General features: G+C 48.4%; 1 protein-coding gene across 1 annotated transcript in view; it reads left to right on the top strand.

Annotated features, from left to right (window-relative positions):
* Nucleotides 1-8,441, top strand: part of LOC138296334 (avidin-like) — a 102,274-nt gene extending 93,833 nt beyond the window's left edge. The window contains exons 3-4 of the mRNA XM_069235377.1: nt 1,998-2,118; nt 8,073-8,441. Coding sequence (XP_069091478.1) covers nt 1,998-2,118; nt 8,073-8,106 — 155 coding nt within the window. The 3' untranslated portion in view covers nt 8,107-8,441. The remainder of the gene's footprint in view (nt 1-1,997; nt 2,119-8,072) is intronic.
* The last annotated feature ends 4,276 nt before the right edge of the window (nt 8,442-12,717 follow it).

The following is a 12,717-nucleotide window of genomic DNA, read 5'->3' as shown; positions in this document are numbered from 1 at the left end:
TATATGATATCAGTGGTATTGCATGAGCTTTGCATGTCTCCTAGTTTAGCCTTGGCCACTCTGCTATAGTTACCTCTATCAGCCTAAGCTGCTAGAACACTACTACACTCTACTAATAAGGGATAACTGGACCTGGCATAAGGTGTAAGTACCATTGGTACCCACTACAAGCCAGGCCAGCTTCCTACATCGGAGGTGAAGCAGTGGGATAAGTACTTGTAACTGCTTTACCACTTTGTCATTGGTGCTTTTCATAAGAAAACCACATTCCTAATACTTAGAGATATACACAAGTAAACTTAACAGTCTTACTTTCACTCTAAAAACTTTCCAAAAAGTTTCTGAAAAGTTTTTTAAAGTTTTCTTTCTCTGTTCTTGAAACCTGAAAACTCTTTCTCTTACCCCTAACCTTTTTCTTTTCACCATGTCTATGGTAGGGGCTACCCCCAAAGTTGTGAAAACAACTGATGACAATCCTACCTTTAAACGTTTGAGGGGTCTCTGTATAGAAAGAAGTTTGGGGATTGATAAGAACCCTACCAAAGATCTCCTTCTTAACCATCTCCTTGAAGGTGACCAGAATCATAATTGTCAAACCCAGGATCAGGAGGTAGAGAAGGGGTGTCCCCAGATAGATTCAGGGGAGGGACCTGAGAACTCTGGGGAGGGTACCTCCAAAGACCTTTCACTTAACAAGCCATCTAGTGAAGCTGGTAGTGGGAGGGGTTCACATAACAGTAGGACACCTTTCACTCCTAAAGGCCAGGTCACTAGGGTTCAGGCAGTCATAGAAAGGTCCACTTCTGCTCATTCTCACATTACCTCTGTATCAGAGGTTTCCCACGCCTCCCACCCTGAGGACAACACCCTAGACAGGGAACTCAGAAAGCTGAGGTTGGAAGAGGCCAGTCTGAGGCTAAAGCAGCAACAGTTCTCTCTGTGTTGCTGAGGGCCCCCTCTGTCTCCTCTCCCAAGTGGCAACATCCAGGTACTTCCTAGGCCCGGCCAACACCCTTTTTCTTTAACCGCGATCTTTGTAGTTAGCAAGGCTTGTTTGCGGTCTTTGTCCAAGGAATCAACTCTGCATCCTCCAGCATGCCATGGGACATCTTCTGCGCAAAGGAGAAGTTACTGGCACCTTTCGTTGTTGCAGAATCTTCAGCTTCTTCCATCCTGAGGCAGCCATTTTGCACCGTCATCCGGGGTTTAGTGGGCTCCTGCCCCCCAGACACTTTCACGACTCTTAGACTTGGTCCCCTTCCTTTACAGGTCCTCAGGTCCAGGAATCCGTCTTCAGTGCTTTGCAGTCTGTTGTAGTCTTTGCAGAATCCTCTATCACACGTTTAGTGTATTTCTGAGGAAGTAGTAGCACTTTAACCCTACTTTTCAGGGTCTTGGGGTGGGGTATCTTGGACACCCTTAGTGTTTTCTTACACTCCCAGCGGCCCTCTACACACTACCCTAGGCCTGAGGTCCCTATTTTCTCCCTTTGCATTCAATAGCATTTTCTATTGTTTGTCCTATCCTATGTCTAATTACTTACCTTGTGTTGGTGTCTGGTGTATATATTGATTATAACAATACTTACCTCCAGATGGAGTATTGCCTCTAAGATATTTTTGGCCTTGTTTCACCCAAATAATCTACTTTTATTTTTGTTAACACTGAGTACTGTCTTTACTTGTGTATGAGTACTGTGTAACTATAAGTGGTATTGCAGGAGCTTTACATGTCTCCTAGTTCAGCCTAAGCTGCTCTGCTATAGCTATCTTCTATCAGCCTTAGCTGCTAGAAACACCTCTTCTACACTAATAAGGGATAACTGGACCTGGCACAAGGTGTAAGTACCTCGGGTACCCACTATAAACCAGGCCAGCCTCCGACACACTGTCTAAATAATTCTGAGATCTCACGTCGACAGCATCTACCTTGTCTTTCAAGATGCCTTTCCCACTTCCCACTGAAGTTGTACACACTGTATCCTCTCTCCTCTTCAGATTCAGTGACAGTCTTCACTGGGCAGTGCTTTGTGGATGAAAATGGAAATGAGGTTTTGGAGACAATTTGGCTGCTTAGAAGTCCTGCTGGTGTGAGAACCGACAACTGGAAAGCAACAAGGTCAGTTTTGATGGTGGTGCCTTTTCAATAAGAATCTCAAGTGTGTTTTTCATTATCAGATTTAGGCGTAGCTCAATAGAGAAAAAAGGTAGAGAAAGAAGAAGGTACAACATGTTGGGAAAACAATGAAAAAGAGATAAAGTAGGAAAGCATTGGAAAAACCAATAGGCCTAGCCTTTCTCGTGGTTGCAGTGCTTCATGTCATTACTACATGTCCCTCTCGAGGCAGAAATAGCAGCTTGCAGTCTTCAACACGGCTGCAGTCTTTCAAGATTTTAGTAAATGTCCCTTATGCAGTGCCCTAGGATGTTAGTAGATCTCCATTACAAGTAAGATGCAAATGCTTCAGATGTCTTTCCCAAAGCTGAGGGAGTGTGGCTCAACATAAAAATGTGCAGATACACTTATGATACTTTAATGAATTGTGCTTGTTTTAAACAGGATAAGTAAATATGCCAACGCTTGTTTTTAATGATTTTATAGTACAACCTGCATATAGGGCATTTCCATAGTCCAATCGGCTACTGACCAAGGCATGGGTGGCGATTTCCTGGTTTTGACAGGAATCCACTTGAAGATTTTGCGAAACAAGTGGAGGGTGTTGTATCAGGAAGAAGAGATGGCATTGACCTGCTGAGTCATGCTGAGTGTGTAATCCAAGATGAAGCCCAGGTTGCGTGTGTGCGTGCGTGGGTGGTGGGTGAGGGTGGGGATCCTAGGGAGGTGGGCCACCTGGAGTTGTTCCAAGTTGAGGGGTTGGAGCAAAAGACGAGTACTTCTGTCTTGTCTGTGTTTACCTTGAGGTGGCTTGATTCCATCCAGCTGGCGAGGGCGGGGAGTCCGTTGTGGAGGTTGTCCTTTGCAGTAGCAGGGTCTTTCGTGAGGGAGATGATGAGCTGCGTGTCGTCTGCGTAGGAGACTATGTTGATGTGTTATGTTCGTGCGATGTTGGCGAGGGGGGCCATGTAAATGTTGAAGAGTGTGGGGCTGAGCGAAAATCCTTGGGGGACGCCACTGGTGATTCCAGAGGCTTCAGACAGGAACGGCGGGAGGCGGACTCTCTAGGTTCTGCGAGTGAGAGATGACAAGATCCAGTCCGGTGCTTTGTTGTGGATTCCAGCGTTGTGGAGGCGTGTGCGGAGAGTGTGATGACATAACGTGTTGAAAGCTGCGAAGAGGTCCAGGAGGATGAGTGCTGCTGTTTCTCCTTCGTCGAGCATGGTCCTGATGTCGTCTGTGACAGCAATGAGTGCGGTCTCGGTGCTGTGGTTTTTGCGGAATCCGGATTGGGAGGTGTTGAGTGCCTTGCTGACTTCCAGGAACCGGGATAGTTGATTGTTCACGATTTTTTCAATGACCTTGGCTGGGAAAGGAAGGAGGGAGATCGGTTGGTAGTTCTTGGGAGCATCAGGGTCTGCCTTTGGTTTCTTTAGCAGGGCGTTGATTTCTGCGTGCTTCCGTCTCTCAGGGAAGGAGGCTGACTCGAAGGAGCTGTTGATAGTGTTACAGGGATGGGGAGCGATGATGGTGTTGGGTCTGTTGAAGATATGGTGTGGGCAGGGGTCCGATGGAGATCCGGAGTGGATGGAGGCCATGGCGCTGGCGGTGTCTTCTATGTTGACAGGGGTCCAGGTGTGGAGGAAGTGGGTGTTGCTTGGAGCGTTGGTGTTCATAGGTGTTTGTGGCTAGCTGGTGGGTCTGGGGGTTGAAGCTGTTGTGGATTTCTTCTATCTTTCGACAGAAGTGGGTTGCGAGTGAGTTGCAGAGCTCCTGTGATGGCAGGGGTTCGTTGGAGCAGGGCCTGGGGGTGGAGAGCTCTTTGATGATGCCGAAGAGCTCCTTGCTGTTGTGAGCGTTGGTGTCAATGCAGTTTTTAAAGTGGGTCCTTTTGGTGGTGTCTCTGCTTTTAAAGTTGTCACTGCAAGCTAGTGATCATTTTCACCAATTCTGATTGGCACACTGGAACACCCTTATAATTTCCTAGTATATGGTACATAGGTGCCCAGGGTATTGGGGTTCCAGGAGATCCCTATGGGCTGCAGCATTTCTTTTGCCATCCATAGGAAGCTCAGACAAATCTTACACAGGACTGCCACTGCAGCCTGAGTGAAATAACGTCCACGTTATTTCACAGCCATTTTACACTGCACTTAAGTAACATATAAGTCACCTATATGTCTAATCCTCACTTAGTGAAGGTTAGGGGCAAAGTTACTTAGTGTGAGGGCACCCTGGCACTAGCCCGGACTTTGTGAGTGCGGGGACACCATTACACGCGTGCACTACATATAGGTCACTACCTATATGTAGCTTCACAATGGAAACTCTGAATATGGCCATGTAACATGTCTAAGATTATGGAATTGCCCCGCCCCCCCATGACAAATATGGTATTGGGGTGCCAATCCCATGCATGGACCCCGGGTTCTGCCAAACTAGCTCTCTGGGGTTTTCACTGCAGCTAACGCTGCTACCAACCCTCAGACAGGTTTCTGCCCTCCTGGGGTCTGGGCAGCCCAGTCCCAAGAATGCAGAACAAAGGATTTCCTCTCAGAGAGGGTGTTACACCCTCTCCCTTTGGAAATAGGTGACCACTCCCCTGACAATCACCACTTCAGGGGTGGTGCCCAGAGCTCCTCCAGAGTGTCCCAGACCTCTGCCATCTTGACTGCAGAGGTTTGAGGGCACAATGGAAGCCTCTGAGTGGCCAGTGCCAGCAGGTGACGTCAGAGACCCCTCTTGATAGGTTCTTACCTGGTTAGGTAGCCAATCCTCCACTGAGGGCTATTTAGGGTCTCTCCTGTGGGTTTCTCATCTGATAACGAATGCAAGAGTTTACCAGAGCTCCTCTGCATCTCTCTCTTCAACTTCTGCCAAGGATCGCCTGCTGACTGCTCCAGGACGCCTGCAAAACCACAACAAAGTAGCAAGACGACTACCAGCAACATTGTAGCGCCTAATCCTGCCGGCTGTCTCAACTGTTTCCTGGTGGTGCATGCTCTGAGGGCTGTCTGCCTTCACCCTGCACTGAAAGCCAAGAAGAAATCTCCTGTGGGTCGACGGAAGCTTCCCCCTACTAACGCAGGCACCAAACTTCTGCATCACTGGTCCTCTGGGTCCTCTCTCATTTGGATGAGAGGTTGGTCCCTGGAACACAGGAGCTGGATCCAAGTGACCCTGACAGTCCAGTGGTCCTTCTGTCCACATTTAATGGAGGTAAGTCCTTGCCTCCCCATGCCAGACAGTAATCCTGTGTACTGTATGATCTGCATCTGCTAGGGCTTCTGTGCACTCTTGCAAGGAATCCTTGATGCATAGTATAGCCCAGGTCCCCAGCACTCCATCCTGCATTGCTCAACTCGCTGAGTTGACCACCGGCTTCGTGGGACCTTCTTTTGTAGTGTTGAGATGACCGCCAAGTTCGGATTCCTTGAATGCCTGTTCAAGTGCTTCTGCGGATGCTGCCTGCTTCTGCATGGGCTCTACGTGCTGCTGAGCACCCCCTCTGCTTCCTCCTCCAAGGGGCGACCTCCTGGTCCTTCCTGGGGCCAGGCAACACCCATTTTCTTTAACTGTGACTCTTGCAGCTAGCAATGCTTGTTTGCGGTCTTTCTGCGTGGAAACAACTCTGTATCCTCTAGCACACCGTGGGACATCTTGGGCCTGATTACAACTTTGGAGGAGGTGTTAATCCGTCCCAAAAGTGTCGGTAAAGTGACGGATTTACCACCAGCCGTATTACGAGTCCATTATATCCTTTGGAACTCGTAATACGACTGGTGGTATATCCGTCACATTTGGGAAGGATTAACACCTCCTGCAAAGTTGTAATCAGGCCCCTTGTGTGCAAAGGAAAAGTTCCTGGCACCTTCCGTTGTTGCATAATCTTCAGCTTCTTCCACCCAGAGGCAGCCCTTTTGCACAACCATCCGGGGTTTAGTGGGCTCCTGACCCCCCCGGACACTTGCGTGACTCTTGGACTTGGTCCCCTTCCTATACAGGTCCTCAGGTCCAGGAATCCGTCTTCAGTGCTTTGCAGTCAGTTGTTGCCTTTGCAGAATCCCCTATCACGACTTTATTGTCTTTCTGGGGTAGTAGGGTAACTTTACTCCTACTTTTCAGGGTCTTGAAGTGGGGTATCTTGGACACCCTTAATGTTTTCTTACACTCCCAGCAACCCTCTACACACTGCACTAGGCCTGGGGTCCATTCGTGGTTCTCATTCCACTTTTGGAGTATATGGTTTTTGTTGCCCCTAGGCCTATTGCATCCTATTGTAATCTACAGTGTTGGCAGTACTTTTCTAAGTGTTTAATTACCTGATTTTGGTTTGTGTGTATATTTTGTGTATTTTACTTACCTCCTCAGGGAGTATATCCTCTGATATACTTTTGGCATGTTGTCACTAAAATAAAGTACCTTTATTTTTTAGTAACCCTCAGTATTGTGTTTCTTGTGATAAAGTGCTATATGATATAAGTGGTATAGGAGGAGCTTTGCATGTCTCCTAGTTCAGCCTAAGCTGCTTTGCCATAGCTACCTTCTATCAGCCTAAGCTGCTAGAAACACCTCTAATCTACCAATAAGGGACAACTGCACCTGGCACAAGGTGTAAGTACCACAAGGTACCCACTATAAGCCAGGCCAGCCTCCTACATTGGTGGTGCAGCGGTGGGATAAGTACTTGTAACTGCTTTACCACTTTGTCATTGGTGCTTTTCATAGGAAAAACATATACCAAATACTTCAGAATATACACAGTAACCTAAACAGTTGAATTTTCCTTCTCTAAAACCAGAAGAGCATGATGTAATGCTGCTGCGTATCTTTTCATTTATTTTGCATATGTTGCATAGTTTGTATGTATTTTATTGTGGGTGTGTCAGAGCATGTATCGAAGGATCAATCAATGAATTGATGAATTGATACATGTGTGAAATAAGAGGAGTGACATAGCGTGTGTCTGATAATTTATTGAGTGTCTACACCTATCAGTGACGCAAAATACACTTTTGTTCATAAACCAGAGGTTTTGGTGCTGTCAGTGCTTGTTTAATGGGCTGTGGCAGGGGACAATAGGCCAGACTTGACAGAGGGAGGGACAAATCCTTGTAATTCAAATAATGTATTTATTGATTGAGCAAAGATTTGTTTTCTGAATGAGATGAAAGGGAATGCAGGGACTCTCAGCAATGTCCGTCTGTATCTGGGAGAGTTTTTCAGAGAAGATGAATACCTGAATGTGACCTTGGAGTAACAGGTATAAGGTTCATTCATTGTGTGATCATTGAGAATACAGACTGAGGCCCTCATTCTAACCCCGCCAGGGTCGGCGGGAGCACCGCCGACAGACCGGCGGTGCCCCGCAGGGCATTCTGACCGCGGCGGTTTGGCCGCGGTCAGAAAGGGTAAACCGGCGGTCTCCCGCCGGTTTACCGCTGCCCTTAGAACCCCCCATGGCGGCGCAGCTTGCTGCACCGCCATGGGGGATTCTGACACCCCCTACCGCCATCCTGTTCCTGGCGGTTCGCCCGCCAGGAACAGGATGGCGGTAGGGGGTGCCGCGGGGCCCCCGTAAGAGGGCCCCACAAAGTATTTCAGTGTCTGCCTAGCAGACACTGAAATACGCGACGGGTGCAACTGCACCCGTCGCACCTTCCCACTCCGCCGGCTCAATTCTGAGCCGGCATCTTAGTGGGAAGGTTGATTTGCCCTGGGCTGGCGGCGGCCTTTTGGCGGCCGCCCGCCAGCCCAGGGTAAATCCCAAAATACCCTCAGCGGTCTTTCGACCGCGGAGCGGTATTTTGGTGGGGGAACTTCGGCGGGCGGCGGTGGTTACAAGAGGAGGTAATTAGATTTTGGAAGTGGTGGATTGAACTTTGTTCAAGATGATGAATATGTTAAGAGTGTCTTTTCTGAAATCCTTATGTCTATGTTTTATTTATGCCCTGCAGGGTTGGGAGAGATGTTTTTACTCGAGAGCTCTGAGAGGATCCTTGAGGCTGCACCAAGAATTAGACACCAGAGATGGATTTACATCTTCTGAACTCTCTTCTGCTCTTATTCATATCAGCTCTGCAAAGTTTCACTCAAATCAGCCACGACTCAGGAGTTATGGATCATCGACCTGCTGAGAGTCACTACTGCCAATCACTGCTCAGGGGCCTGCTAAGGTTTACAAACTCATTCTGATTCTGCTCACCTAGTATCCCATTCCTTGAGCTTCTAGGAAGTTAGGAAGACGTTTAAAGGCATTCTTGCTCTGTCATTAAGCTTTCTATCATACTCAAATAAAAATAAGTCAATAAAAAACGAATCTAGAATTCTTGCCTATGAGTATTTTCTTTCATGGTGCACAACTTTTGAACTAAGTTTCTATAATCAGTGCAAGTCTGGGTGAAGCTTACATCATGGAGGAAAGAGCATGTTCAAAACTTCAGGGTCCACTGCTACTCAAAGAGACAGAGGGCCTGATTACAACTTTGGAGGAGGGTGCTAATCCGTCCTAAATGTGATGGATATACCACCTGCCGTATTACAAGTCCATTATATCCCATGGAACTCTTACTAAGGTGGGCAGGATATCCGTCACATTTAGGACGGATTAACACCTTCCTCGAAAGTTGTAATCATGCCCAGAGTGTACTGCAGTAGTGAAATGAAACATAGAACGGAAAAGACCAGTTTGAGCTTTCATTCCTTAAGGTGGTTTCAGTGATAGGTCTGGACATGGAAAACCCTAAAATGTTACTGTAGGTTTTAGATAGGTTGGCAGTGTATCTCACAGCCCTCTGAATCCATCACTGGCTGTAGGAGGCTGGCCTGGTGTGTAGTGGGTACCTTGGGTACTTACACCTTATACCAGGTCCACGTATCACTTAACAGTGAAATATAGTAGTGTTGTAGCAGCTTAGGCTGATAGAGGTAGATATAGCAGAGCAGCTTAGGCTGAACTAGGCTCCCGCAATACCACTTATAGTTACACAGTACTTATACACAAGTAAAGACAATACTCAGGGGGTCATTACAACACTGGCGGGCCGCCATTGCAGCCGCACTCCCGCAGTGCCCATTTTGACATCCCCGCCAGCCCAGCGGGGATGTAGGCCGCAAAATGGGAGCCGGATCCAAATGAAGCTGACGGTGTTGCGGCCGTTCAACGGGTGCAGTAGCAGACAGGGAAAAGCCGCATGGGGCCCTGTCAGGGGGCCCCTGCACTGCCCATGCCAGTGGCATGTGCAGTGCAAGGGCCCCCAGGGGCCCCGCGACTCCCCGTACAGCCAGCCTTTTCCTGGCAGTTCAAACCGCCAGGAAAAGGCTGGCGGTAGGGGGAGCTAGCAGCGCTGCCCTGGCGGATTACTACTGCCGGGGCCATTGTGGCGGGAAACCGCTGGCCCCGGCGGTGCGACTGCGGCGGTCGTAATGACCAGGGGAGCACCGCCAGCCTGTTGGCGGTGCTTCCGTCATTTCAGCCCTGGCGGTCCTGTACCGTCAGGGCTGTAATGACCCCCTCAGTGTTACCAAAAATAAAGGTCGTTTTTTGGGGTGACACAGTACCAAAAATAGCTTACAGACAATACTCCTTCTGGAGGTAAGTATTATACACAATATATACACTAGACACCAAAGTAAGGTAAGTAATTAGAAATAGGATAGTGCAAACAATCGGAAATGCTACAGAATGTAATGGGAGAAAACAGGTCTAGGGGAAACACAAACCATATACTAAGAAAGTGGAATACAAATCACAAATTCCCCCCTAGACAAGTGCAGCGTGTAGAGAACCGCTGGAGGAGGAAGAATACAGTAAAGGTAAGTAAATTACCCCACCCCAGAGCCCAGAAAAGCGGGAGTAAAGTACTGCAAGTTTCCTTAGGACACACTACAAGTAGTGATTGGAGTTATTGCAAGAACCAAGCAAGACTGCAAACAACAAATGGTGGGTTCCTTGACCTGAAGACCTGCAAAGGAAGGGGACCAAGTCCAGAAGTCAGAAGAAGTTCCAGGAAGGACAGGAGTCCCTGCCAACCCAGAAGAGTCCCCAGTTGGACGAAGACTGCAGAAATGCACCCAAGGAAGATGTCAGTGCGTTCCTGCATGATGCAATGAATGTGCCACAAAGAGAAGTTGGATGCAGGTGAGTTTTGACACTGGATTTCTCCAACAAGCCTTGGTTCGGACAAAGTCGCGCTTTGTGTCAAAATGGCGCTACCGGGACCTGGGGGCCTAAACTCTGTGTGAGGAGGAAGAGGGGTCTCTCAGCACTTTAGAGAGCCCTCAGAACAGATAGCACACACAGAAGTCCCAGGACATGGGTACAAAGGAGGTGCAAAATGCATTTAGAGCAGCACTACAAAGGAAGGTCTCACGCCGCCGGAGAACAACTCAGCAAGTTGAGCATCACAGGATAGAGTGTTGGGGACCTGGGCCAGGCTGTGCACATAGGGATTTTGCACAAAGTGCACAGAGGTCTCATGAGGTGAACAAGACGGGTACACAGGGGTACTGTCATTCCTGGGGAAGGCAAGCTCTTACCTCCTCCAAATTGAAACAGCAGGACTTCAGGACAGTCTGTGTCGATGGGGTCCACCCTCCGTGTTCCAAGGAGCATGCTCGTCGCCAGGAGAGGAGTCAAAGAGAACCGGTCGTCAACTTAGAAGGTGCCTGCTTTAGCAGGGAAGTGACTCCTTCACTCCACAGGAGATTTCTTCAGTCCTTCTGGTGCAGGGTGAAGACAAGGGGTCCCCAGAGTGTCCACACCATGGAAACTGTAGCAGTTGCTGGCTGGATCTGAAGTTGCAGAGGAAAAGTAGGTCTTCTAGATACTTTGTTGCTGTTACAGTGGTTCCTGGAGCAGTCTGTGGTCGATCCGAGGTCAGAGGATGTAGTAGTAGTTGCAGAGGATTCCTGATGGAAACTTGCAAGCAGAATATGAAGAGAAACCCACAGAAGAGACCCTAAATAGCCATGAGAGGGGGATTGGCTACCTTATCAGGTATGGACCTACCAGGAGGGGTTTCTGACGTCACCTGCTGGCACTGGCCACTCACAGGTCTCCAGAGTGTCCCCACACCTTGCAAAGCAAGATGGCTGAAGTCTGGTACACACTGGAGGAGCTCTGGGCCCTGGAGTGGTGATGGAGAGGGGAGTGGTCACTCCCCTTTCCTTTGTCCAGTTTCATGCCAGAGCAGGGACTGGGGGTCCCTGAACTGGTGTAGACTGGCGTATGCAAGGAGGGCACCAACTGTGCCCTTCAAAGCATTTCCAGAAGCTGGGGGAGGCTACTCCTCCCCAGCCTGTAACACCTATTTCCAAAGGGAGAGGGTGTAACACCCTGCTCCCAAAGGAAATGCTTTGTTCTGCCTTCCTGGGACTGAGCTGCTCAAACCCCAGGGGGGAAGAACCCTGTCTGTGAGGTGACAGCAGCTGTAGCTGCATTGCAAGCCTCAGAGAGCTAGTTTGGCAGTACTGGGGGTCCATAGTGGAGCCCCCAGGATGCATGGAATTGGCTTCCCAATACCAGATTTGGAATGGGGGGAACATTCCAAGATCTTAGACACCTTCCATGGCCATATTCGGAGTTACCATTATGAAGCTACATATAGGTATTGAGCTATATGTAGTGCACACATGTGATGGTGTCCCTGCACTCACAAAGTCCTGGGAATTGGCCCTGAACTATGTGAGGGAAACTTTGCTAGTACAAGGGTGCCCTCACACTTAGTAACTTTGCACCTAACCTTCAGCAAGTGAAAGTTATACATATAGGTGACTTATAAGTTACTTAAGTGCAGTGAAAATGGCTGTGAAATAGTGTGTGCTCTCTTTCACGCAGGCTGCAATGGCAGGCCTGTGGAGGGGGTTTGTTTCACTCCTTATGGGTGGCAAAAGAAATAATGCAGCCCATAAGGATCTCCTGGAACCCCAATGCCCTGGGTACCTAGGTACCATATACTAGGGACTTAGAAGAGGGTGCAGGGTGCCAAATGAAATTGGTAAATTAAGTCACTAGCCTATAGTGACAAATTTAAAAGCAGAGAGAGCATAAGCACGGAGGTTCTAATTAGCAGAGCCTCAGTGACACAGTCAAGCACTATACACACACACACACACACACACACACATTAGGCCATAAACTATGAACACTGGGGTCCTGACCAGCAGGATCCCAGTGAGACAGGCAAAAACATACTGACATACAGGTAAAAATCCTAGAGCCCAACAAGTCATCCTCATGTGTAGCAGGAGCACAAGAAATAGAACTGCCACTGAGGGAGTTTGAACAGGTTTTCCTACCCTAAGGTTATAGGCATGAGGATACTGTGTCCCTCTGTCAAATATAGTCCCATGCAGTGATATAGTTGGGTGCCAAAGGAATCACCTGAAATGAAAGGCAGCAGCTGGCATTATACTCTTGCGTGAACTGAAGCAAGTTCGAGCAATATGTGGTTTTTCTATGCCCTATCAGCCCTTGCTGTGTTACAAAGCTGGGTAGATTTGCACATTTAGTGGATCACAAGAGAAGGCCCCTTCTGAGATGATACAGCAGTAGCAAGTGCAAATGACCCACTATGGTGTGAAACTGATTGTCTCCTGATT

The sequence above is a fragment of the Pleurodeles waltl genome, chromosome 1_2 (assembly GCF_031143425.1).
Source record: "Pleurodeles waltl isolate 20211129_DDA chromosome 1_2, aPleWal1.hap1.20221129, whole genome shotgun sequence".
Lineage (NCBI taxonomy): Eukaryota > Metazoa > Chordata > Amphibia > Caudata > Salamandridae > Pleurodeles > Pleurodeles waltl.
Note: the sequence above shows the minus strand (reverse complement) of the source record. Positions and strands in the feature narration are given on the sequence as shown.